Genomic DNA, 22,799 nt, shown 5'->3' with positions numbered 1-22,799 from the left:
CGCCAAAGGCTTTCGTTGCTGTTCGGTAGAACTCGGAGAGTCTCGACTACTCCAGCACGTTTTTGGTCGTGACGGTCGTGGTCGTGACGCAGATGGACGCCAGTGATACAACCAGCATGGATACCGGATCTCAGCAGCCACTGAATTCAGTTCGGTCTCTTCTCCAGTATCCGTTCGAGAGGAGAACTATGGTGGAAAAACTTAATGTCAAAGAGCTTGGACCAGATCAGCCCGACGTAAAGATAAGCCAGCAGGAGGAGGAGAGAGGTAAACTGTACACACCAGGCTTCTGGGAAGGCTTGGCTAGCTGGATGCAATCACGCTAATGCGTTATTTTGCTTTCCGTGTTTGTTATTCAAAACGACTGTGACAGATGAGGCATGGATTGAGTCAGGAGTTACGGACATGAAACATTTTTCTGAGAAGGTGAAGAAACATGAGTTATCCCGGGCACACATGGACAACACGGTGAAGCTAGCTATGCTAGGCAGAGCTAACATTGCCATGCAGCTAGAGACGAGGGACACAGGCTTGCAGTGAAGAAACACAATGAAGAAGTGGATCAGAACCGGCACATTTTGTCCAAGAGAGAGATGTCAACACAGTGTATGAGCACAAGGATGACCTCCTCAGATTTTTCCAGATGATCAGAGACTCGGATGACTTTGATCCAATCACTGAGAGAGAGGCAGGAGGCTTTGTGAGAATGCTGGAGGAAGAAGATTTCGACTTTCTGCTGGCATTGTGTCACAAGATCATACCACATGTGGACATGCTGTTCAACCAGTTGCAGAAGAGGAACATTGACTCTGTCTCCATCACAGGGGTCATCCAGAGCTTCACCAACAGTATGCAAAAGATCAGGTACATACTTGTTTATTTAATATTATTGTGATGAAATTCTCCAGTATGTTAGTTTCACAAACAGTAATGTGGATGTGGACCATTTATGGTCATGTTATTTTATGTGCAATTTAATGCAGTATTTTTCAACCTTGGTCCGCAAGGCAGTGTGCCAATAGTCAGACACACGTGGATTGATCCCTTTGTCCAATGATGTAAGACAGGAAATAAAAGAGCTGTGCTTAATTCACGAAATAGTGAAGTTGTGCACAAAGCTCAGAAAGCACAAGTTTGTTTAAAAAAAAATAGCACAGCCCCACCAAAAATATTTTTCACCAGCCGCCACTGGCCCTAATCTGGTTACCCTTTTGAAATATTTCTCTAGAAATTCTTTGCAATATACTTGGTGGCCAAACTAAAAGGTGTTTTTGTCGCACACTCTGGAAGGACTGCTGGGATAACGTGACTATTTTAAATGCCTGCTAATCCACAATAATCTGGCTACTTGGCCGCAGTTAAATCAATCCCAGGAAACTCCTCCTGGGTTTACACACAAGAAAGAAACTGAGGGAGTTTTTTTCCTGTGTTTTTGACACCCAGGAGGTTGTGTTACATTTGGTAACCATGCCACGCTGACCCCATGTCCTTGTGTCCACCCAGAGGTCAGGTTTAACTCTGCGTGGAGGAAGATTATCATCATGCCTTTAAAACAAACAAAAAGAGACCAAAGTTGTGCGTCTCCCCGTTATTCGGTGTCAGTCCGTCTGTTTACGACTCTATAGAGTAGCTGGTGGTCGTCAGTAGCAACCGCCGTAGCAACAAAAGGCAGGAGAAAATCCTCAAGAATTAATCCGCTGATGAGTCGTCAGGCGCGGCTGTAGCAGCTCCACAGCCCGGCCTCTGACCGTCAGCAGGTGTGTTTAATGACTGAACCTGAGCTTGGTTCACATTAATATTATTTAGTCTAAACAATAATTGACAACTAGCCTTTTTCTCTCTACCCTGGCACGCCTTGCAATAAAAAATGTGATTAAAAAGAAATAGGTCGCGGAAAAGTTAAGTAATTCCAGCAGTGACGAGCCCAGTCCCCTGAGGGCTCTCTGGGTGTCTGTTGGTACTCACGCCGTCTGCAGTGCGTGGCTCCATAGCGCTGCTGGGGAATCCTCCTTGGCTTCTCTCTCATTCCGTACCCCTCCTCCTCACACAAAGGTAGAAAACCCCCGGTAAAAACGGGGGAACGCAGACGCTGCTGGCCAGTTCCTTGCTGTTCTGGACGCCCACCCCACCGCCCCGTTAACTTGAACGACAGCCAGCCGCTGTGAGCCCCGGTTCCCGTGCGCACATCGCCGAGTATCCAGCAATGCCCAGAGCAGCCTCGGGTAAACCGCATTCCCACATCCACAACGGCTCAGCGCCGAGCCGCGACGGAAACGCACGAGCTAAACACGAGCTATCACCTCAATACACCTGCTCGGACTCACAAGTGTGCAGGAACATCGCTCCCTGGTGGACATTAGAGGTAAAACATGAAAGATAACCAACATGAATGTGGAATGAAAGAAAGCAGACAGCATAAACAAGTTACATCAAATAAGTAAATAGGAGAAAAATAACAACAGTTTCAATAACATAATATGGTACCTTACAGTTCTATTTGATAAGTCAATTAAGTAATGTTTGATCAATGTTTATTTTGGTCTTTTTCTCTGAGTTGGTGAAATTTTCAAGTAAAAATTTATAGGTGGTTTTAATTTTTTTAGGGTGGTTGTTGATGGCTGAGATATGAAGAAGAAATGCTGCAATTACGATTTTGACTGATTTTCACAGGTTTGAAAAATATTTATTGTTGCTGAGCTATTTTTTTCCCTAAAATTGTTCAAAAAAGGGTTGAATTAAATGTTAGGTTTCCCTCTGCTCATTTTGAACATGCACAAATGTATAGGTTTCATTGGTCTTAGTTATTTTTACAAAAGGGAATAAACACTTTTCAGAACTAGTATACACAGAAATGAGTCTAGAGATAAGTAAAATATTTTCTATCACATTTACGACTTAAAAATCATTAAAAAAAGCATAAAGTTCTTGGTTTTTTTTTCTTAAATGAAAAACCATTTAATACAAGACAGTTAGTTGTGTTTTTCTTTTCACGATATAGCTACAGTTTGTACAGTGGGATGCAAAAGTTTGGGCAGCCTTGTTAATAATCATGCTATTGCTTTATACATTTTTAGAAGCTTCATTAAATATATCATTTAGGAGACACAAACAGTAATATTTGTTAAGTGAAACAAAGTTTATAGGTGTTACATCCCCAACAGGAGGTGTTAAATGTGAAGGAGGGAGTAACATAAGAAACAGGATAGTGGGTTTAAAATGGGTTTAATTGTGATAAAAATATTCTAAAAACAAGTGCAAACAGATTGAAAGCATTATAAAAATAATGCCAAACAAAAACGAAGACAAAAAGGTCAACATTTAAAAGACGACTTATCAACATGAAAACACACGTTGATAATAAAAACCGACACACTGAAAACACAGAGTGTTTTAAAATCCCAAAGTTGGCAAACTACGATGTTAATCTTAAAACAGAATCAACCAAGTTGACATCCACCAAAGATCCCTTTGGATCACCCAGAGTTAGAACTATAAAAGTCAAAATGACAGTGGTTGAAACCAAACTTGGGCCTGGAGGACAGCAGAACCCCTGCTCTGCTGCCTCCCAGACTGCTGAAGGCTTTTTATCCCGGGTGTGGGTCGTCAGAGAAATTCAGCTCAGCTGTGCTCCTCAGCAGCCTGGAGGAGAGGAGGAGGAGGGGCGGTGTCTGGCTGATCACCAGGCTGAGTGATCCTGGCTCCTGCACCTGAAGAGGCCAGACTGGTGGCCATAACAATAGGATTTACAGAAAGTGTGCAATACTTGTTTTAAACACAACTAGGCAGGTGCATTAATTTGGGCACCACAAATAATAATAATAATAAGACAACTCAATATTTAGTAGATGATTCTTTTGCAGAAACAACAGCCTCTAAATGCTTCTTATAGCTTCCAATGAGAGTCTGGATCCTGGTTGAAGGTATTTTGGATCATTCTTCTTTATTAAACATCTCTGGTTCATTCAGGTTTGATGAGCATGGACAGCTCTATTTAACTCACACCACAGATTTTTAATAATATTCAGGTCTGGCGTCTGAGATGTCCATCCCAGAACGTTGCACTTGTTCCTCTGCATTAATGCTTAGTTGCATAAGAGCTGCATGGTGGCACAGTTGTTAGCACTGTTGCCTCGCAGCACGAAGGTTGCAGGTTCGAAACTCGGCTGCGGCCTTTCTGCGTGGAGTTGCGTGTTCTCCCCATGCATGCGTGGGTTTCCTCCGGGTGCTCCGGTTCCCCCACAGATCACAACATGCCCTATAGGTTATAAATTGTACGTCGCTTTGGGTAAAAACGTCTGCTAATTAAATAAACATAAACATTAATGCCTTAGTAGATTTTCAACAGTATTTAGGGTTGTTGTTTTGTTGAAAGATCCAGCCACAGTGCAGCTTCAGCTTTGTCACTGATTCCTGGACATTGGTTTCCAGAATCTGCTGATATTGAGTGGAATCCATGAGTCCCTCAACTTCAACAATATTCCCAGTCCCTGCACTTTTCTTGGAATGCTGTGTTCTTTTTCCTCCATGCATAACACCCCTTGTTATGCCCAAATAACTCTGTTTTAGTTTCATCACTCTACAACACCTTATTCCAGAATGAAGCTGGCTTGTCCAAATGTGCTTTAGCAAACCTCAGTCTGCTCTGTTCGTGCTGTGGGAGGAGAAGTCTTCCTCTGCACCACTCACATGCAGCATCTCCTTGTGTTAAGTGCACCCAATAGTTGAACGAGGCACAGTGACTCCATCTGCAGCAAGATGATGTTGTAGGTCTTTGGTGCTGGTCTGGGGGTTGACTCTGACTGTTCTCACCATTCTTCACTTCTGTTTATCTGAATATTTCTTGGTCTGACTCTTGGAGCCTTAACTTGGACTGAGCCTGTGGTCTTCCATTTCCTCAGTATGTTCCTAACTGTGGAAACAGAAGCTGAAATCTCTGAGACAGCTTTCTGTATCCTTCCTCTAAACTATGATGAACGATCTTTGTTTTCATGTCATGTGACAGTTGTTCTGAGACCCCATGTTGCTGCTCTTCAGAGAATATTCAAAGAGGAGGAAACTAACACCCCCCTGCCCCCCATTAAATACTCTTCCTCTTAACTGGATTCACCTGTGATGGAGGTCAAGGGTCACTGAGCTTACCAAACCACTTTTCAGTTCCAATAATTAATTCTAAAGGTTTTGGCATCAATAAAATAAATTTATCAAATTTATGCACCTGCCTAATTTTGTTTAAACAATTATTGCACACTTTCTGTAAACCCTATAAACCTCGTTTCACTTCTCAAACCTCACTGTGTGTGTCTCCCAAATGATATATTTAACTGAAAAAAATGTATCATGACAACCAACAATTTATACAGGAAAATCATTAAGATTAATGAGGCTGCCCAAGCTTTTGCATCCCACTGTGCTTTTCCAAACTGATTATTCTATAATGGTTTAAAAAACTGTTTTCACAGCATTTGGCTGAAATGTCTAAAATGTTACTTTTGTTGTGGATTTGGGGCAGTTTTTTTGTTTTTCAGAAAGTGGCATAAAATAAAGTAGTGAGCAAGCTATAAACTAGTGTCTCAACAGTAAAACATCATCTCTGCATTTTAAAGACATTTATGGTTAAAACACCTGCTAATTTTAGCTGATTTGGCACTAAAATGACAGGAAGCAACATGTGATGTTAGTGCCACTCTGCTCTGAAGCTTTCAAACATTATTATTATTAGCTCCATCTCAACGGCCTAGTTGTATGAGCGTCCCCTCTGAAACTGGGAGGTCATTTTAAAAAAATGGGACCTAATGCCTCCCAGATTGACGCTCAGCATTAAAGGGTTGGATTGGGCCACCAAATGGATCCCAAGTGTGGCTGTATTTTCAGCTCACCGCTCCTCCAAGGGATGAGTCAAGAACAAATTTCACACATTCATCAGTGTGTGTGACAACTAATGGGACCTTAAATTTTAACTTTATTATTTGGATAACTGCTTAAAGTATCTTTTCCTATTGTCAACTTTAGCGTTAGCGTTACGCTGTTAGCGTTGAGTGTTGAGCCTTTGGCGTTTGCTCAAACATCCAGCTATTCTTCATTTATATAAACTGAGGTTCTTCCAAAACCAAATATTGTTCATGATCATTTAAAAATAAAAACAACTGAAATACTTCTGTAAAAGTTGTATTTGGTGAAATTTTAAAGCCAATTCAAAGGGTGAAAAGAATTTATGTGTTAGAAAAAATTACAACCAAATTAAATATTTAAACTTCAATAATATCTTTAAAAACCTCTTCAACACTAGTGTCATCAAAATAAACAACCGGCTGCCCAATGCAGTTTAAACATATTATTTAATACACAGTTTATACAACAAAGTGACATAAATCAGGTGTTTTCTATTTCTAATTTTGGAAAATATTGTTTTTCAGGTCAGATGTTCCTGAATATTTTTGTGATGCATTTTTGCCATTTTCTCTCAAATACAAGGTTCATTCTATTTATTTTACATCTAAAAGTTGAAAAATTAATCAAAATAGACTAGGAAACTAATCTAACGAAAGGAAAAGACAAGCAGGCACAGATGGTGAGAATAAATCTGGAGGTTATTTTGTTAACAGTAAATTTAAGAAGGTTGGTGCAGTGACTAATACAGATTTACTTCAAATGCTTTTTATTGTGACTATTAAAAAACATGTAGTTTTACGGCCAGGAGTCACTGGAGTATAAAAAAACCCGTCAAGCATAATAAAGCAACGAGTTTATGAGTCGAGTGCATGAAAAAGCATTTTTATTACAATAGGATAGAAAAGATAAAAGCATTGTTGGCATTATATGAGCTCATCACAGCACAAAAAGCACCACTGACACAATAACCTAAAGGAAAACTATACAGACCATGAATGTGGGCTAATATAATCAGTCTTATTCAGAAAACACTTGCAGGAATAAAGAGTCAGCAGCTCCACAACCACAGAGGACCTAGAACCTCTGCGATTCCCTCTAAATCCAACAGAATCCTCAACCTGCTGGCCTCTTTAGGGTTGTTTAGAAGGATTATGATGCAACAGCAGTAGACACTTTGTTATATGATGCATCCAAAAACACCAGCAGTACAAATACTTAGAAGCAGTTTTGTATTTAAGAATATACTTCTCAAGAGATTTATTACATATTAAAGACCTGCGTCCCTCTTTTCCACTCAGACTGCGATTTTAGAATCATGATAAAGATTTTTGCACATTTTAGGTTATTTTATCTTACAGATGTTTGTTTTTATTTAAATAAAAGCAGAGTCCGTTAAGGATTGTTGGAAATCGCTTTGTTTTAATCCAACAAGCTAATGTTGCAGCAACTATCTGATTTTATTTGTTGTAAATTCATAAATATTTATCATCTGTAATAACTTCTGCCTGAAAGGGTCATGAAGAGCTGGGGGACACCCTGGGCAAATCACAGGTCCATCCCAGGGCAACATTTGTAGGCTAATTATAGAAAAATAAATATATAATAAAGTGCAGAGAGGCATCATTGGAAGTCATTTCTGCACAGAAACCTGTTCTTTCAACAAACATGCACAAACACGAATGTTTAGTTCAGTGATTTTTATGTAGGATTTAGTGTTTTCAGTGCTCCTGTGTCTGGGTTTTATGTCATGTGGCAGATATGTGTCATATGTTGCTTAATTTTGATGCTTGTAAATATTGAGCGTCCCATGTTTGCATGAACTACGACAGCTAGCACACTGAATGCGAAAATACAGTGTTCATCACAATGGGGTTTTTTGTTCCAAATGTTGATCAGTAGAAACTTCTAACCAGTTTTTCTCTCAAACTCCTTACAGTTCTGATTCTGTTCGGTTGATTTGTGAATATTTCTCCCACGTAAAACTGGTGGAAAACCTTTCTTACAAAAACTGGTCCTAAATGTGATGTTAGTTTTTTTTAAGTAAGCATTTGACTGGAGATTGTCTAGTTGGTTTCAAACCTGTCATAGATGGCTCTTTGAACAACCTCAGCTTGGAGAAACTGATTTGTTCTGATGGGATTGTTAAGCTAAAGGCTAGTCATGGTGGTGCCAGTAGCAAAGAGGCACACTCCTAAAACAACTATAATTTTAAAAAGTCATAGCAGCTTACACAGTTCTTGAAACCTTTAAGCTTCTGTACGTTTTCAGTTTACTATTTCAATGGCTAATTTGCTAACTATTCTAAAAATTAGGAATGTACCAATACCACTATCCGTATTGGTATTGGGCCGATACCGATACCAGTATCGGTGTTGGTAAAGTTAACCGATACCAGGAACCAATACCAATGCAGTTGCCTGAAAGTGGCCTCACAGTAACTTGTCATTTCTGTTCATCTATAGTTTTGTGATAATTTTTTATTAATATATTTTATTTGTTATCTACCTCACAGTATTTTCTTGTTGAAAAGCAGAGAAGAAAATAAAACCTGTATTCCAACTCATTGAGTTTTTTGTGTGGTAGAAGTATTGGTATCAGTAATCGGCGAGTACTCAGATCCAAGTATCGGCATCGTATCGGTCTAAGAAGTGGTATCGTTGCATCCCTACTAAAAACTACATTATTTTAGAAAATAAACTGCATTGCTAATCTTAGGATAATGCGTATAATTATTTTAATCCTTCCAAAACAGTAATAAAAATGTGAAATAGGTACTTGCCACCTGCAGTAGCTACTTACCTACTTCTCTAGCTAAGTTTGGAGGAAAGCACTAATGTTAAAGAGGTAGAGCTCTTAGATGCTTTGAGAAGAGTGTGTTACATTTTATGCATTTGGCATAATAAATAGAACTATGTGAGTATTTGCAACAAAAAGGAGCAAAAGAGCCAGCTGTCTGTAGCACTCTGGTGAAGCACAGGGCACGTCCACTCAGAGTATCGCACTATTTAAGTTTGAATAACTGTCTAATGCAAAAATGACACTGATGTTAAAGTGGAGTCTACAAAACATGTAAAACAGTTAAAAGGCTAATTATAATTGTTGTAGGATGCAGAATTCCAGTTTGTATCTGGCACTGTTGTGACTGTTAGCAGTGAGACATTAGCACTGAGTCGATTAGCATTGAGCCATTGGCGTCACAGTGCTGCCGACTTTTTGAAAATTTGGGTGGGTGGTGCATACGTGTGTGTGTGTGTGTGTGGGGGGGGGGGGGCGGACTGTTTCACCTCTGTCTGTAAGAGCAGGGGGAGGGGTGGCGCTGATTGTTTTGCCCTGTCGCTAAAGCTAAAGTTGGGGTGGGGTGGGGTTGTAGATGTGACGTGAGAGTTAGCAGCCCTGCCATTGGCACTGAGCCAGTAAGATAAACCGTTAGTGTTGAGCCATTAGCATAGCTGTTAGCTCAAACATCCAGTCAGAACTATTCTTCATTTATCTAAACTGAGTTTGTTCAAAAAGCAGATATTGTTCGTGGTCATTTAAAATGAAAACAGCTGAACTACCTTTGTTAATGTAGCTTCACAAATGTTTGAAGCCAAATTAAAGTCTTGAGAGACAAACACACGTGATAAATAAATATTAACTTTTTTCAAATGCCTTTAAATGTCGGACGTTTTGAGCTTTTGGTACTCAGGTCACATTCATCAAACAGTTTGCCAACACTCACACATTTGTACTATGTATCCAAGGTACATGTCTGCATGTGTAAACATTGACTATAATCCAGTCAGAGCTTCTGGATTCATGGAAGTAAGACAGTATAGGATACACACCAGCTCGGACACACAAGTAAACACACACACTCCTGAGATGCCTTAATACTGGGCCAGATTGTTTAAAAACATTATAGCTTCAGTTTCCTTACGGCTGACAGACATATTGTTTTGTGGTGTGCTATCAGTTTCGGCAGTAGAAGTCAGTCTTTTGGCAGTGCAGAATCAGATTGTGGTCCACGATGTAGCTTTGAAACACCTTCCACTAGGTACCTGTACTTTAAACACTATGTGAACACCAGAAAATTATGTGTGAATCAATACATTCTCTAAATATGAACAACATCCTCACTTATTGAACCACATACATTTTTGGAATTCAGAAATGTCCTGGAAACTACTGTTAGGAACATTTCTGTGTTAAACAGATTAAAAAACCATACAAATACAGCCTAGATAGAACTACTAATAACAATAATACCACCATCTAGATCTCTGGATTGGAATAATTTACCACCCATGGCTCTTAAATAAAATGCAACACATTCTGTCAGTAATGATAATTCTAAATGGAATGATGACAGTCAAGGCAGCTAATTGTAAACATTGTCTTCCTCTTGACATTAAGACAATGTCCTCAACTCAGCTTGTAAATACTGAATCTGGATGTGCACCACAGAGGGAGACACCTCCAATGCCTGATAATTGGAATGAAGCCTAATTGCTGGAAATACAGTGGCATTAATCTAAATGAGCCAACAGGATGGGAAAAAGCTGTGTCCAAGTTCACAAGCTGTCTTCCTTCAGATTCATCACAACATAATGCTTCATCTTTGATGGAAAACTTCATTTATGATGTATATTTAGAGCTTTATTTATGATGAATATCAGTGAATGTCTAATTTTTATTTCAAATGTTCCCATCCTGTGATGGGGGATGTTTTTGGGATTTACCAAGTATCAGACACCATCAAAGAGGCAAATCAGACCCTTTAAATCGGGGATTGCATCAAAAATGTAAACAATTTATACCTTACCTATCACAGAAAAGTCTTTCAACAACCTAAATTTGGAGAAACACAAACTTGCTCTGATCGAATTGACAGACTAATGGTTGGTTACAACAGGGTCAAGGACCATCTTAAACATATCATATCAACAATTCATACAACCACCATTTTTAATTAGCCACTTTATCATTACATGCTCATTTACACAAATTGTGTGGTTTTCTGCAAGAACAAATACTTTAGCAACAGCTAGCTGTAGCATTTCCAGTGGAGCCAGGTCAAGTATTTTGCAATATGACAACCAGAAAAACCACATATTGTAAAATGTACAGCGACTTAAAGTAACACTAGATAGTTTTGTTACACTTTGTTAGAGCTTTAACATTGATCTCAGTGATAGTTGGTTTGGAAACTTGACCAGTTTCATATTTCACAAAACTCTGCAGCCCTCTGCTGACCAAAGACTAGACTAGATGGTTTGGTGAAATGGGTAGGTGTCTTAGGGGTGCTCATTACATGCTTTATGGCTGTTAGCTGTAATGCTAGCAGTTAGCATTTTCCATTCACCGATCACCAAAAAAAAAAAAAAAAAAAAGCACATGAAGAAGAAAAGGAAGCATTTTGTTTTTTCTGTTGGCATCATGGAAGCCTGGAAGTAAAAGTAGGAGAGTAATGCCTTTGGAGGCAAAGCAAAGAGCTAAAACCGAAGTGAACATCGGCGCGGCCTAGACTAGTTTGAGGGAGATGAAGGAGGCTACAAAATCATGGACTGATGGCGACCTGGTTTTCTTTCTACTGGACTTGTAAGTAATAATATTTTTTGTCCATCATTGGGGATCCTTTTACTTTGTGGTTTATTTTAGCATTAGTTGGCTCTCGTTAGTGTCAACTTGTTAGCGGCTGCAGCAGGCTGTAATTCCACTTTCAACCAGTAGAGCAGAGGAGAAGGAAACTGTCTAGTGTTACTTTAAAAGATTACAAAGTGATATCTCTGTATTTATACATATATTTTTTTTCTTTTTTTAATTTAGAGTTATATTATGACACAAGAAATCTACTTTAGGTCCCACTCATTCGAGCTGTTAGCCTATTAATCTTAAATTACATTTTGTCCAAAAATAGGTAGTTCAAAGGGTTATCTGTAAAGACATGTTTTTTGTTCATAACATTTCCTCAGAATCCCACTTTCAAAGACCCGAGACAGCTGACGACTGCTGCACCACAACCTTTTTTCTGCTAGAACAGAGCAGGAAAAAGGATCAAGCATCGCCCGTTCTGTCTCATCTTTTACTGGCTTCCTGCTAGAAAAGGCTTCCTTGATCAATGTCAGATGCAGGGATGCTCACTGTCCTGAAAACAAAACACTCAGTTTTTATATAACAATGATGTGAAGTAAACTCTGGGAAAATCTACAGTTCAAATCTCAGGTACCTTTTTCCCTTGATGTTTTACAACCTGCACTGGGGTCATGACCCTGACTTTTATGAAAATCTTGAGAAATTAGACTGCATGTTGTTTATGTTGCAATGTTTTTAAATCAGTTTGACCTTTGGTACTGTGTCCATGAATGAGGGTGCATAAAAGCATGTAATTTAAACTACGGTTAGGAATTCCCTGTTTGGGAGTTGGCAGTGGAAGACGAGCATTTCTTGGTACAAATTAAAATACTCCATTAGTACATTTATAACTCTGTGTATGAATTTAGTATAAAATCAAACATAGGCATAGGAGATCGTGGAGACCTTGCAGAATTAACATGAACGCCAATATGAGGTTAACTCATTCACTGCCAATGATGACTAGTCGTCATTTGCATGTTTTTACTGTATGGGCATCGGAGCGAGTCCCCGCACCATGAGGCCAAACATCTCAGCTCTAAAGCCGATCTTCATCCGCATACGTCACACGTCACGTGATCAGGAAGCAGAACATCCATGTGTTAGGAGATCGTTTTGGGCCGCTGCTGTAAAAAAAGTGAGGCACGAACTGGAAAAGCTTCTGCCGATCACAATTTGACAACGGATTGTGAAAGAACGGATAACGCTCGAAACATGCAAATTCTTCCTGATGTAAGACGTGAGTCTCCGCTTTGTTTTGGTTGTTTTGGCGTCAACATCATCCTAGCGTGCAACATTCTGTCACTCTTAAAAAAACAATAAAAACTGTGAGAAACGCTGGCAGCGAAGGCCTTTAGTGATCAGGAAATGGCTGGCAGCGAATGAGTTAATGTGTTGTGAATTAATTGTTTGCAAGATTTTCTTCTGTTTGACAGTTAAAACTAGATTTCTTTTTAATGTTTTATGAATGTCTGAGTGCCCTATTGGTGATATCATACTGTGCACAGAGAAGGAAGTTTAGCCCATGAACTCCCACTTTAAGGCAGCCCCTGAATTTGGACACAGCTTGAATTAATTCCTTGTAGTATCTCAATCACAGGAGTTATCTCCCGTGAGGTCATCACTGATGTCATCTGGAGGTCTGGACCTGATTGGGTGTCTGCACATAGAGATATTTCCAGATGGCGTAGTAATGTATGGCTGCTCCCATGGCGACAAACAGGTGCCAGATGGCATGCGCAAACGGGACGAGGCCGTCACTTTTGAAGAAGACGATACCGAGACAGTAGCAGGCTCCACCCACCAACAGCTCACACAACCCAGACTGCTCCGGCTGCAAAACAGAGCGATAGTGCATTTGATGGCACTGTTGCTATAGGGAGCCAAAAAAGTCACTTCCGCACCATGGGTCCCGGGAAGAACGAAAAACTGAATGCAAGTCAACGGGGTTAAAAATGCTATTTTCTAATTCCGCTTGTTTTGTACCATGGATTTCCCATATGTTGTCCGTAAATTTTAAAGACACATTTTGATACCAAGAACACGCTTATTTTTGAACAGGGGGAAATGCTATTTTAGGTTTTGTGTGAAAATAAGTCCAGAACTACAAATGTGCTTCATGAAAGTGACGTTATCAAACCAGACACGGAGGGCTATAAGTTCAGCAAACTTCCCACAGGAGGAAAGAACCACCATAAATTTGGTCATGTGGTAAGTAGCAACTACGTTAGGGGAGATGAGATTATGTGGTGACGTCACATATGTGACGTGCTGATTTCTAGTTTGTAATCATACTAATTATGAACTTTTACAAGCTAATAAATCTCAAAGTAAGTGACTGGCATGGTTGAAACACCCATCATTAGTTTTCAGTTAAATTACAGTGCAACATATGTGTGATCCAGGGTCTAAGGCAATGCGGATTAGAAAATAGCGTTTTTAGTCTCATTGACTTGCATTAATTTTTTTGTTCTTCTGGGGACCCATGATGCGGAAGTGACTTAGGCTCCCTATATATAGCAACAATGTGTAATAAATAAACCTCACCATTGAGAAAATGACCAGGGCTGGAAAAACTCCCATCACTGTATAGCAGATCAATTCCATCAACTTATATCTGAAGAAGAAGAAGAAGAAGAAGAAGAAGAAGAAGAAGAAGAAGAAGAAGAAGAAGAAGAAGAAGAAGAAGAAGAAGAAGAAGAAGAAGAAGAAGAAGAAGAAGAAGAAGAAGATTTAAATCACTGGCATCATACATAGACATCCTGGGTGTTTCTCAGGGTGTTTCTCAATGCCAAGGATTCCCTCGCCTTGATGTCTTGGCCCCGCCCCCGTTGCTTAGGAGATATGTCATTAGGAGCCACCAAGACATGTTCCAATGTTCATGTTCTACTGAGGCGTGTGCTCTCTGTTTGTTAGCCGTTTAGCTAGCTGAGCAAGGATACATGAGAGGTGTCTTGTAGCCTAGCCTTGGTCAAAAATTACCCAGAACACACCACAGTATTTTCAAAAGGATGGCGGATCAGAAGCCGGCAGCTACTTCGGGGGCAAATTTCAAGTATAAATGTAAGTTAACTAATTTAAAATATTTTTTTTTGGATCCAAAGAAGTTAGCTATGGTTGGTTAGTTGCGTAGTAGTTGCAGCTTCGGTGGCTAGCGGGTAGTAACTCACTTCTATATTTAATTTAACAATATTTACGCAATATAAAAAGTAAAAAGCTCATTATATGTTTATATTGAAACTAATACATATAAAATATAATGTTATCTCCCGTGTACGTGACCTTACGTGACCATCGTGGAAGCCGCGGTCACGTGGTGCAAGTCTGTTCCATTTAACCGTTTTCTTTGACCAAGGAAGGACAGTGTCCTCACAAGGCCAGGTGCCTTGACATTGAGAAACACCCCCTATGTACTGGTACTGCCTACTGGAGCTGGAGTAGCAACGGGCCACCATCTTGGATCGGTCTCCACTTGCTCCCACTACATTTATTTCCACTGAGGAAGATGTTTACCAAACTAAAAAACACATTTGATTACGTTCTTTCCCAAAATCAGACATATTGTATGATATGCTAGTTAATATATATATAAGATATAATAATATTAAATTAAAAACAAATATATAAAATCCCAACAGGTAGGCTTGTCAATATGATGTGATCTGTTTTTAATAGTGTGCTGGTTGTTGCACAAAAAACAGGCATATTTGCCCACCCTGAGTTGCTGGGTTTGGAGAGTGAAGAGCCCATCCAACATGGCGGCAACACTGTTATGCTCTCCAGCGCCCAATGGGGTGTCTACATATTCATGTCTATGGTTTAGATGTTTTCTGTTATTTTGAAAGAAACTTCCAGTGTTTTTGCCAAACAAGAACATTATTAATTAGTCACGTTATGGAAAGCAAGCCAGTGAAGGCATCAGAGTGGGAATGAACCTCTCATGGAAGAAGAAGACGTAGGTGGTTCCAAATGACGCCATGACCCACACCAACCAGCGCATGTGAGACGCCCACGGGCCAAGCTCCCGAAGGTTCAGCCTGCAGCAGCATCAGGGGGACAGCTGATAAACAGGGCTGCCATCTAAACGTATACACACCCACACACACTAAGCAGGCTGTTTACCAAGGGGCATAGGAGGCTGCGATGAAGAAGTAGATCACCATCCTGTCACACATGTGGAAACATTGCTCCACAGACCTGAAGAAAGAGGTTGTTTTACTTTGTGTTGACCCAATTTTACACGTTAGGACTGTGTTTCTGTACCGGAGGTGGCTTTTCTTCCAGGTCACAGTGTGGAAGAGGGTGGAGATGATGAAGAGCGAGCTGAGCCCGGCTCCATACACCCAGGCTGACAGCTGCTCCCATTTGTCTCCGGACTGGTAGTGCAACACCGAGCTGCCCAGCAGGCTGGGGATTATCCACATCTGAAGAGTAGAAGGGGACTAGATGTTGATGCACTTTAAACTAATTATTCTGGGCCATTTTTCATTTATTGGCTAAGTAGCTCAAAGTGTGTGTGTGTGTGTGTGTGTGTGTGTGTGTGTGTGTGTGTGTGTGTGTGTGTGTGTGTGTGTGTGTGTACACTGACCGCATGCGTGGCACAGTTGGCTGCATGCTCATAATCTGTGGGCTGATATCTCTTGTTAGAAGGAGCACGGTTGTTCATAAACCTGAAAATAATCAGACATAAATCAATCAGTATTACCAGAACAGTTACCTTTTGTGATCTTTTATCAAACCTCAACAATTAATTTTCAACAAAGACAAACTCATAGCTGTATTCAGCAGCTAACAGATTTGAAAGTGATGGAAGAACTCATTTTATTGCCCTGAAAGTAAAAAAGTGACTCCTGCACATTATTTTATTTAGTTTAGTTAGATTACCATCAGTTTTATCATGTGGTACTGACTGCATCTTACGTTTGTTTATAATTTCCTAATGTACAGCCATTCTTTAAATATTTCTTTATTTATTAGATCTATTTTACAGCACTGATTAAAAACTGTATTTTTAATTAAAAAATAGCTAATTTAAAGCTGATTTCTTTATTTAAGGTGTTATATTAAGTTATAACATAATTTCACTCCTCACCTCTCCTTTTGCTTAGCAACGCCGGCTCATGCATCAACGTGTTTCCATGGTTGCTGTTGCCAGGTAACAGAGGGTAACCATGGGCTGACTGAACTAGAGGCTTGTTCTGATAATCTGTTTTGTTATGGTTTCCATGTGCAGCTTCTATGTGACTGCACCTTAACACCATGTCAAAAATCCAGTCAGGGTGTGTGATTTTTATTTATGAATAAAACCCAGATCATGTAAATCTTGAGAGAGGTAACCCTCCATCAGTGATGTCACTGTTGTCATGGAAACCAGGGGAGCAGGAATTGTCTCTTTTTCCCCTTTTTTAACAACAGAAAACTCCTCATTTCTTTCCTCTCCCTCCATCCGTTCCTCCTCCACGTCTCATGTCTGCTTCCTCCATGATTAAATTTACATGCAGAGAACCATACAGACAACATGAACACACTCACATACACACCAGACACACACATGCACACATACAACGAGTAGAGATGGATCAGACTCAAACACAAAGGGAAAACCACTCTGAGCTTTAGAGAATAGCTCAGTATAAATAAATTATGCTGATCTTTATAAAGTTTGAACTGACTGAGCAAACATTTTCTCTCGCTGTTTTCTAAGACGAGCTCTCTGTGTTGTCAGGCAACAGTCCTGGTGAGGAAACAGACAAAAACCAAGGCGAGAAACCATCACTTATTTCACAGTTATGCAACAGAGATGTCTCACCCCCATCCTCTCTCTATCTCTCCTTCACTGTTGTCTTTTTTGTTAAATTAGAGTTTCTTTTTGCTCTGGGGAGAGTGACACCTATTCAGTGCTATTAATACACAAACTGACCCAGCCCAGAAACCCACCGTCCTGCCCCACATAGACTGGTAGCCAGCAGCAAATGCCTCACTTGGTCTGGTTTTGTGTGTGTGTGTGTGTGTGTGTGTGTGTGTGTGTGTGTGTGTGTGTGTGTGTGTGTGTGTGTGTGTGTGTGTGTGTGTGTGTGTGTGTGTGTGTGTGTGTTTGTGCTGACCTGCTAGGGTTACTGATGCACACTACAGGACATGTTCAAAGTGAACAGGAAGGTGTCAGATTGCAGCAACACAATTATTACAGCAGGCACATGCATACGCACATGCGCGCACACACACAGACACGCACACACACATACACACACACACACACACACACACACACACACACACACACACACACACACACACACAATAAACAATCAATGATGAACAAGAGTCTGCTTCTAGACCTGCAGAAAAGGGATACACAACACTGCAACAGGGGCAAGCTATCACTGCGTCAACTTGATGATGAAATATAAAATCAACATTGTTTTACTGAACAATCACACAATAATAAATCACAGTGCATTAAGTGCCAACCACAGCCTTAAGACATTTGTTGAACGTGCCCAGGTCCATACTTATGAGAGCACCATGTGAGCACCTGTGTGCGTAACTGCGCTTGTTTATGTAAGGTTTCTCTATAGGAGCGTCCAATAGAGAGTGTGAGGGACCACAGACCTGCCCCCCAAAGATGTGTAGGAGATGGAGGGAGCTCCAAGTCCCAGAGATCCAGGAGCTGCCCCAGAGCACAGGGACCCCAAGGAGACTGCAACCAGAAAAGCCCCCCGCCCCCCTCGAGAGGCGCAGAGGATCGCCCCGGGGAGGCCACAACCAGCAGCCGGCAAAGTCCCGGGAGATTTCAGCAGCAAGTCCACAGGCCCGCCCGCAGCCTCCCACCCCCTAGCCGGCCGAGCCCGGGACCCAGCGGCAACCAGCCCCGCCGGGGACCCAGCAGAACCCAGGGACCCAGATCCCACCAGGCAGCCACAGAGATTGATCAGGCAGAGCCCAAAAATCTTAAACCCCCTGACCCGGGAGCCACGAACACTCAAGCAGACCAAGGCACCGCCCTCCTCACCAGGTGTGGCAAGGGGAGGGGAGATGAAGATGTATAGCATCAAAAGAAGTCCCAGGAGAAGGCCCCACCTGACATATACAGTCATACACAGACACAGTCACACACTCCCTCCCTCATGCTCACACATGCACATACAACCAAAGATTTACAAAAATGCACGCCGGACACCCACTTATGCTCCCCGTACACACCCTATTCACTCTGGTTCCGGTACTGCTGCACATGGGGTACAACCATTATCGGTTCCCAGAGTTCGACCCATTCTGCTGGGTTGCTGATGAGCAGGCTCCCCCGCCCAACGCAGCGCAAAGCAACCCACCACCCCAGACCCCAACCAGACGGCCAGATCTCCCTCGTAGCCTCCAGCCCCAGGAAGCCAAGTGTCCGCCTGCTCCAATATAGTATTAGTGCATGTCGATGAGGTGTATTCCATCGCTGTGGTGAGCGGGCAGTGCGGGCATCGTCTGGCCTGCGCAGCTGATGCCACCACCCCACCCCACTTGCACCCACAGCTCTCAGTGTCTAAGTGCAGTTTAAAATTGGAAGTGGGCACCGGCACTCGGGATGAGGCTGAAAAATCCCCCTGCCAAATGCCGTTGAATGTGTTCACTCCCAAGGTCCTCCCCCTCCTGGGCATCCCCCTCCCTTGTGATGGAACAGCAGAGGAGCCAAGGCCTACCTGAGACCCCTGAGCCTGGGCTAGGCACTGCCGCATGTTCCCGCCTTCTTCCCGGCAGCATACATGTCAGGGCCCGACCCCCAAGGCCCCACCCAGATCCCCACACGGGGCCGGCCCCCCCAACACCCCGATCCACCAGGCCCTCACCCAGAGCCCTCATCCAGACCTGCTCAGGGGCAATGCAGCTGCCAGGCAGTGACCCATGGCCACCGCCAAGACCCCCAAGGGGCCCCACTCACAACCGCTAGTAGTCCACCCCCCGAGGCAACCCAAGCACCTCCAGCAGCCCCCCAGCCCCAGACACCCCCAGTGAAACCACCTCCAGGGAACATCCGGATTCTCCAAACTCAGACCCCCCCCCCCCCCCCCCCCCCATCATCCCGCAGGACAACATCAACGGTCCCCCATCATCACTATGTGATGGAACCAATCAAAGGAGCCCAGAGAGATTGATTTGAAGTGGAAGCAGAGGCTGTATCAAGTGTAATATGATCTAACAAAAGATTTCCATACTGGTTAATGCAGAGAGTTTCTCAATTTGCCAATTCATGGGGATAGTTTTCATAGCGATGCATATGGCAGTCAGAACCACGTTGTCACACCCTGTCCTGTCTCCCCATTCTGTTCAGTCATGTGTCTCTGTTAATTGCTCCCACCTGCCTCTCGTTTTCCAATCACTGTCATGGTCTGCGTCTGCATATTTCCCCATGTGTCTCCTGATGTTCTCCATCCCTCTTTAGATTCCCCTTTTGTGTCTCATAGCGCCCTCATGTGTCCTTTGTCTGCGTCTCATTTATGTGTCTTCTGTTCATAGCCCTTCAGGTCATCCCCAGCCCCTCCAGTTGTAGCTCCAGCCTCTTTGTCCCCAGCTTGGTGTGTGTGTCATTCCCCAGCTCAGTGTATGTGTGTGTGAGTGTATGTGTGTGTTAGTGTGCGTGTGTGTGTGTGTGTGTGTGTGTGTGTGTGTGTGTGTGTGTGTGTGTGTGTGTGTGTGTGTGTCCTTTCCCCAGCTCAGTGTATCTGTGTGTGAGTGTATGTGTGTGTTATTGTGAGTGTGTGTGTGTGTGCATGTCCTTTCCCCAGCTCAGTGTATGTGTGTATGAGAGTAGGTGTGTGTTAGTGTGTGTGTGTGTGTGTGTGTGTGTGTGTGAGTCCTTCCCTCAGTCTTTAGGTATAGTTTTGTGTTTTACATAGTTTTAGGTTAATCTGCCCTCCACTGGTTCTCTTCCCCATTCAGATAATTGCTGTCACCTGCCTTCCCTCCAGCCTCACTCCACACACCTGCTTCCTGTTTCCCTAATTGCTCCTCCCAGTCTATATAAGCCCTGTCTTGTCTCTGTGTTGTGTCGGTCCATTGTTGTTTGTCAGCGTTGTTTTGGTGCTCTGTGTGAGCTTCCTGTCCCGTTCCCAGTTTGTGCTCTAAGTAAGCTTTGTTCTCATTTTTCTGGATTTTTGGATTTTGGCTCCCTGCCTTTTGGATTTATTTTTGTTTCATCCTACAATAAAAGGATTTTACTTTATATCAACTCCTGCCTCGTGTCATCCTGGGTAACTGCATTTTGGGTTGAAACCATCCTCGCAACGTGACAATCACCCAAGCTCCCAGCCCTCATGTATTTAAACCCTCTCAGTTCTGTGTGTTTTGTCGGTTCATTGTTTCAGTGTCCAGCGTGTTTTATATTAAAGCCTTTGTTAAACGTTTCTGTCTGTCTGCCTGCCTGCCTGCCTTCTTCACCCGCATGTGGATCCTTGCCTCCGCTCACCTCGCCCACACGCCGTGACACACGTGAACCAAAGGTGTTTCAATCGGGACATCGTCCAGGTTTCCCAGCAAACAAAGAGAGGGGGAAGTTGGGATATGACATTTCAGAGACTTTGACAGGTCTTCACATACTCTACCCCAAAATTCCTGGACAGGTGGACAGGACCACAGCACGTGAATGTAATTGTCAGGAACGTTGTTTGTGCAGTGTGTACAGGTGTCAGACGACACAAACCCCATCTTGAACATCCAGTGACCTGTATAGTGTACTCTGTGTAGAATTTTGTACTGAATTAATTGTAAATTGGAGTGTCTGATCATTTTAAAAGTCTTTAAACAAGTTTGGGACCAGAAGTTCTGGTCAAAGCTGACTGATAGATCCACCTCCCATTTTTCAATAGAGATTGCTATTCTATCGTCTATTTTGGACAGTGTCTTATGTACTTTAGACAGTTGTTTGGGGGGTTTGAGATTATAGGAGTCTAATACCCTTGGTGGTGTTTGTAATTCTATTTTATTGAGCTTAAATTTTTGTTTTACTACAGATTTAATTTGGTGGTATTCTAAAAAGCTATTCTTATCTATTCCAAATTGGGAGACTATTCTATTAAATGGGATGAAGTCCAGTCCTTCATGTATGTGTTCCAGGTATAGGATTCCTTTATTTTTCCAGTCTGGAAGGTTCATCATTTTGTTATTTTGCAAAATATCAGGATTATTCCAGATAGGTGTGCGTCTGCATGGTACTAGTGAAGACTCTGTCATTTTTAGATACTCCCACCATGCTGTCAGAGAGGTGCTGATACTAATACTTTTGAAGCCTTCATGTTTTCTTATGCTTGAGCTAATAAATGGTATGTCTGAAATGCCTTGAATGATTTCTATAAAACATCATTAATAAAAAAATGTTCCTAATTTAAAAACATAAAAGATACTGAATCCATTTATGTAAGCCATTTTGTTTAAATGTGCATTCTGTGGCTCTGTTTGCTTGTGTCAGACCATTTCAGATTCTTGGCAGTTCCATGTTTCTGCCTTGATGCTGCTAATTTTAGACTTTATGGTAAAATTGTAATCTGTCTGACGCTTCATGGTCATGTCTTGTTTTATATCAGAGATTCTGTTGAGTTTTACCTCCTCTTTTCAGTTTTACTTCTGCATGAATTCATTTAATGTCCATTTGCCTTACTTTTAGTGATGTTAATTGTTAATTTAGCTCTTCACCTTCTTGCCTCCTGCCTGTGAGTCCACACTTGGGTGACTTGTCCCCTATTTCACTCATTCATTCTGTTTTGTAATCACTTCTTCTTGCACAGGCTCACAGAGCTGGCGGCGATCAACAGCAGTCACCAGGGGAGAAGCAGGGGACAGAATACCCATAACACACACTCACACACACCTGGAGAAACTTTAGAGTTAGTGAGAAAAAATGGACAAGACAGAAAAAATGATACACACATGCATATGAGGAGAACATGGAACATACACAATGAAAGGCCATAGCTGAGTGTTGCACCTGCAACCCTCTTTCATACAAGGCAGCACTGCAGCACTCCATATATTTTCCAAAGGAAGTGCTAATTTGTTAAACATGCACATGTTGCTTCAAGGTGGAATAATTTGATACATTTGCAGTGGTCTCTATGAATGCCTTGTAGGTCCTCTGTGGAAAAAAAAAAAGTTCAGCTGCACCTGTTTCAGGAACTAGAAGGGAGCCACATAAATCCTGAGCTTCAGATAGCAGGATTTTGGACATCTCACTTCTGATTGGCTAACAGCAACCCAACTCTACCACTGACTATTTGCTTTGCAACTCTGATGTTTTTATCACAAACAACAAAAGCCCA

General features: G+C 41.9%; 2 protein-coding genes across 7 annotated transcripts in view; both read right to left on the bottom strand.

Moving 5' to 3' along the window:
* The window catches only part of radil (Ras association and DIL domains), a 41,169-nt gene extending 34,955 nt beyond the window's left edge, over nt 1-6,214 (bottom strand). For 3 of the 5 annotated variants that reach the window (XM_015964603.3, XM_015964612.3, XM_054743720.2), the window contains exon 1: nt 1,966-6,211. The gene's annotated coding sequence lies outside the window, so the exon portion shown is untranslated. Of the gene's footprint in view, nt 1-1,965 lie in introns of all 5 variants that reach the window. The other 2 variants (XM_054743718.2, XM_054743719.2) reach the window with 1 other exon arrangement.
* Nucleotides 6,215-6,755: 541 nt separating this feature from the next.
* The window catches only part of LOC107388874 (monocyte to macrophage differentiation factor 2), a 31,072-nt gene continuing 15,028 nt past the window's right edge, over nt 6,756-22,799 (bottom strand). For both annotated transcript variants that reach the window (XM_015964659.3, XM_015964650.3), the window contains 6 exons: nt 16,091-16,172; nt 15,766-15,926; nt 15,625-15,699; nt 15,438-15,539; nt 14,050-14,119; nt 6,756-13,336 (listed from right to left, as the gene is read on the bottom strand). In XM_015964659.3, the coding sequence (XP_015820145.1) occupies nt 13,133-13,336; nt 14,050-14,119; nt 15,438-15,539; nt 15,625-15,699; nt 15,766-15,926; nt 16,091-16,168 (690 nt within the window). In that variant the 5' untranslated portion in view covers nt 16,169-16,172 and the 3' untranslated portion in view covers nt 6,756-13,132. The remainder of the gene's footprint in view (nt 13,337-14,049; nt 14,120-15,437; nt 15,540-15,624; nt 15,700-15,765; nt 15,927-16,090; nt 16,173-22,799) is intronic.

This window comes from Nothobranchius furzeri, chromosome 4 (genome assembly GCF_043380555.1).
Source record: "Nothobranchius furzeri strain GRZ-AD chromosome 4, NfurGRZ-RIMD1, whole genome shotgun sequence".
Classification (NCBI taxonomy): Eukaryota; Metazoa; Chordata; class Actinopteri; order Cyprinodontiformes; family Nothobranchiidae; genus Nothobranchius; species Nothobranchius furzeri.
The sequence above is the reverse complement of the archived record's forward strand: the minus strand, read 5'-3'. Positions and strand labels throughout refer to the sequence as shown.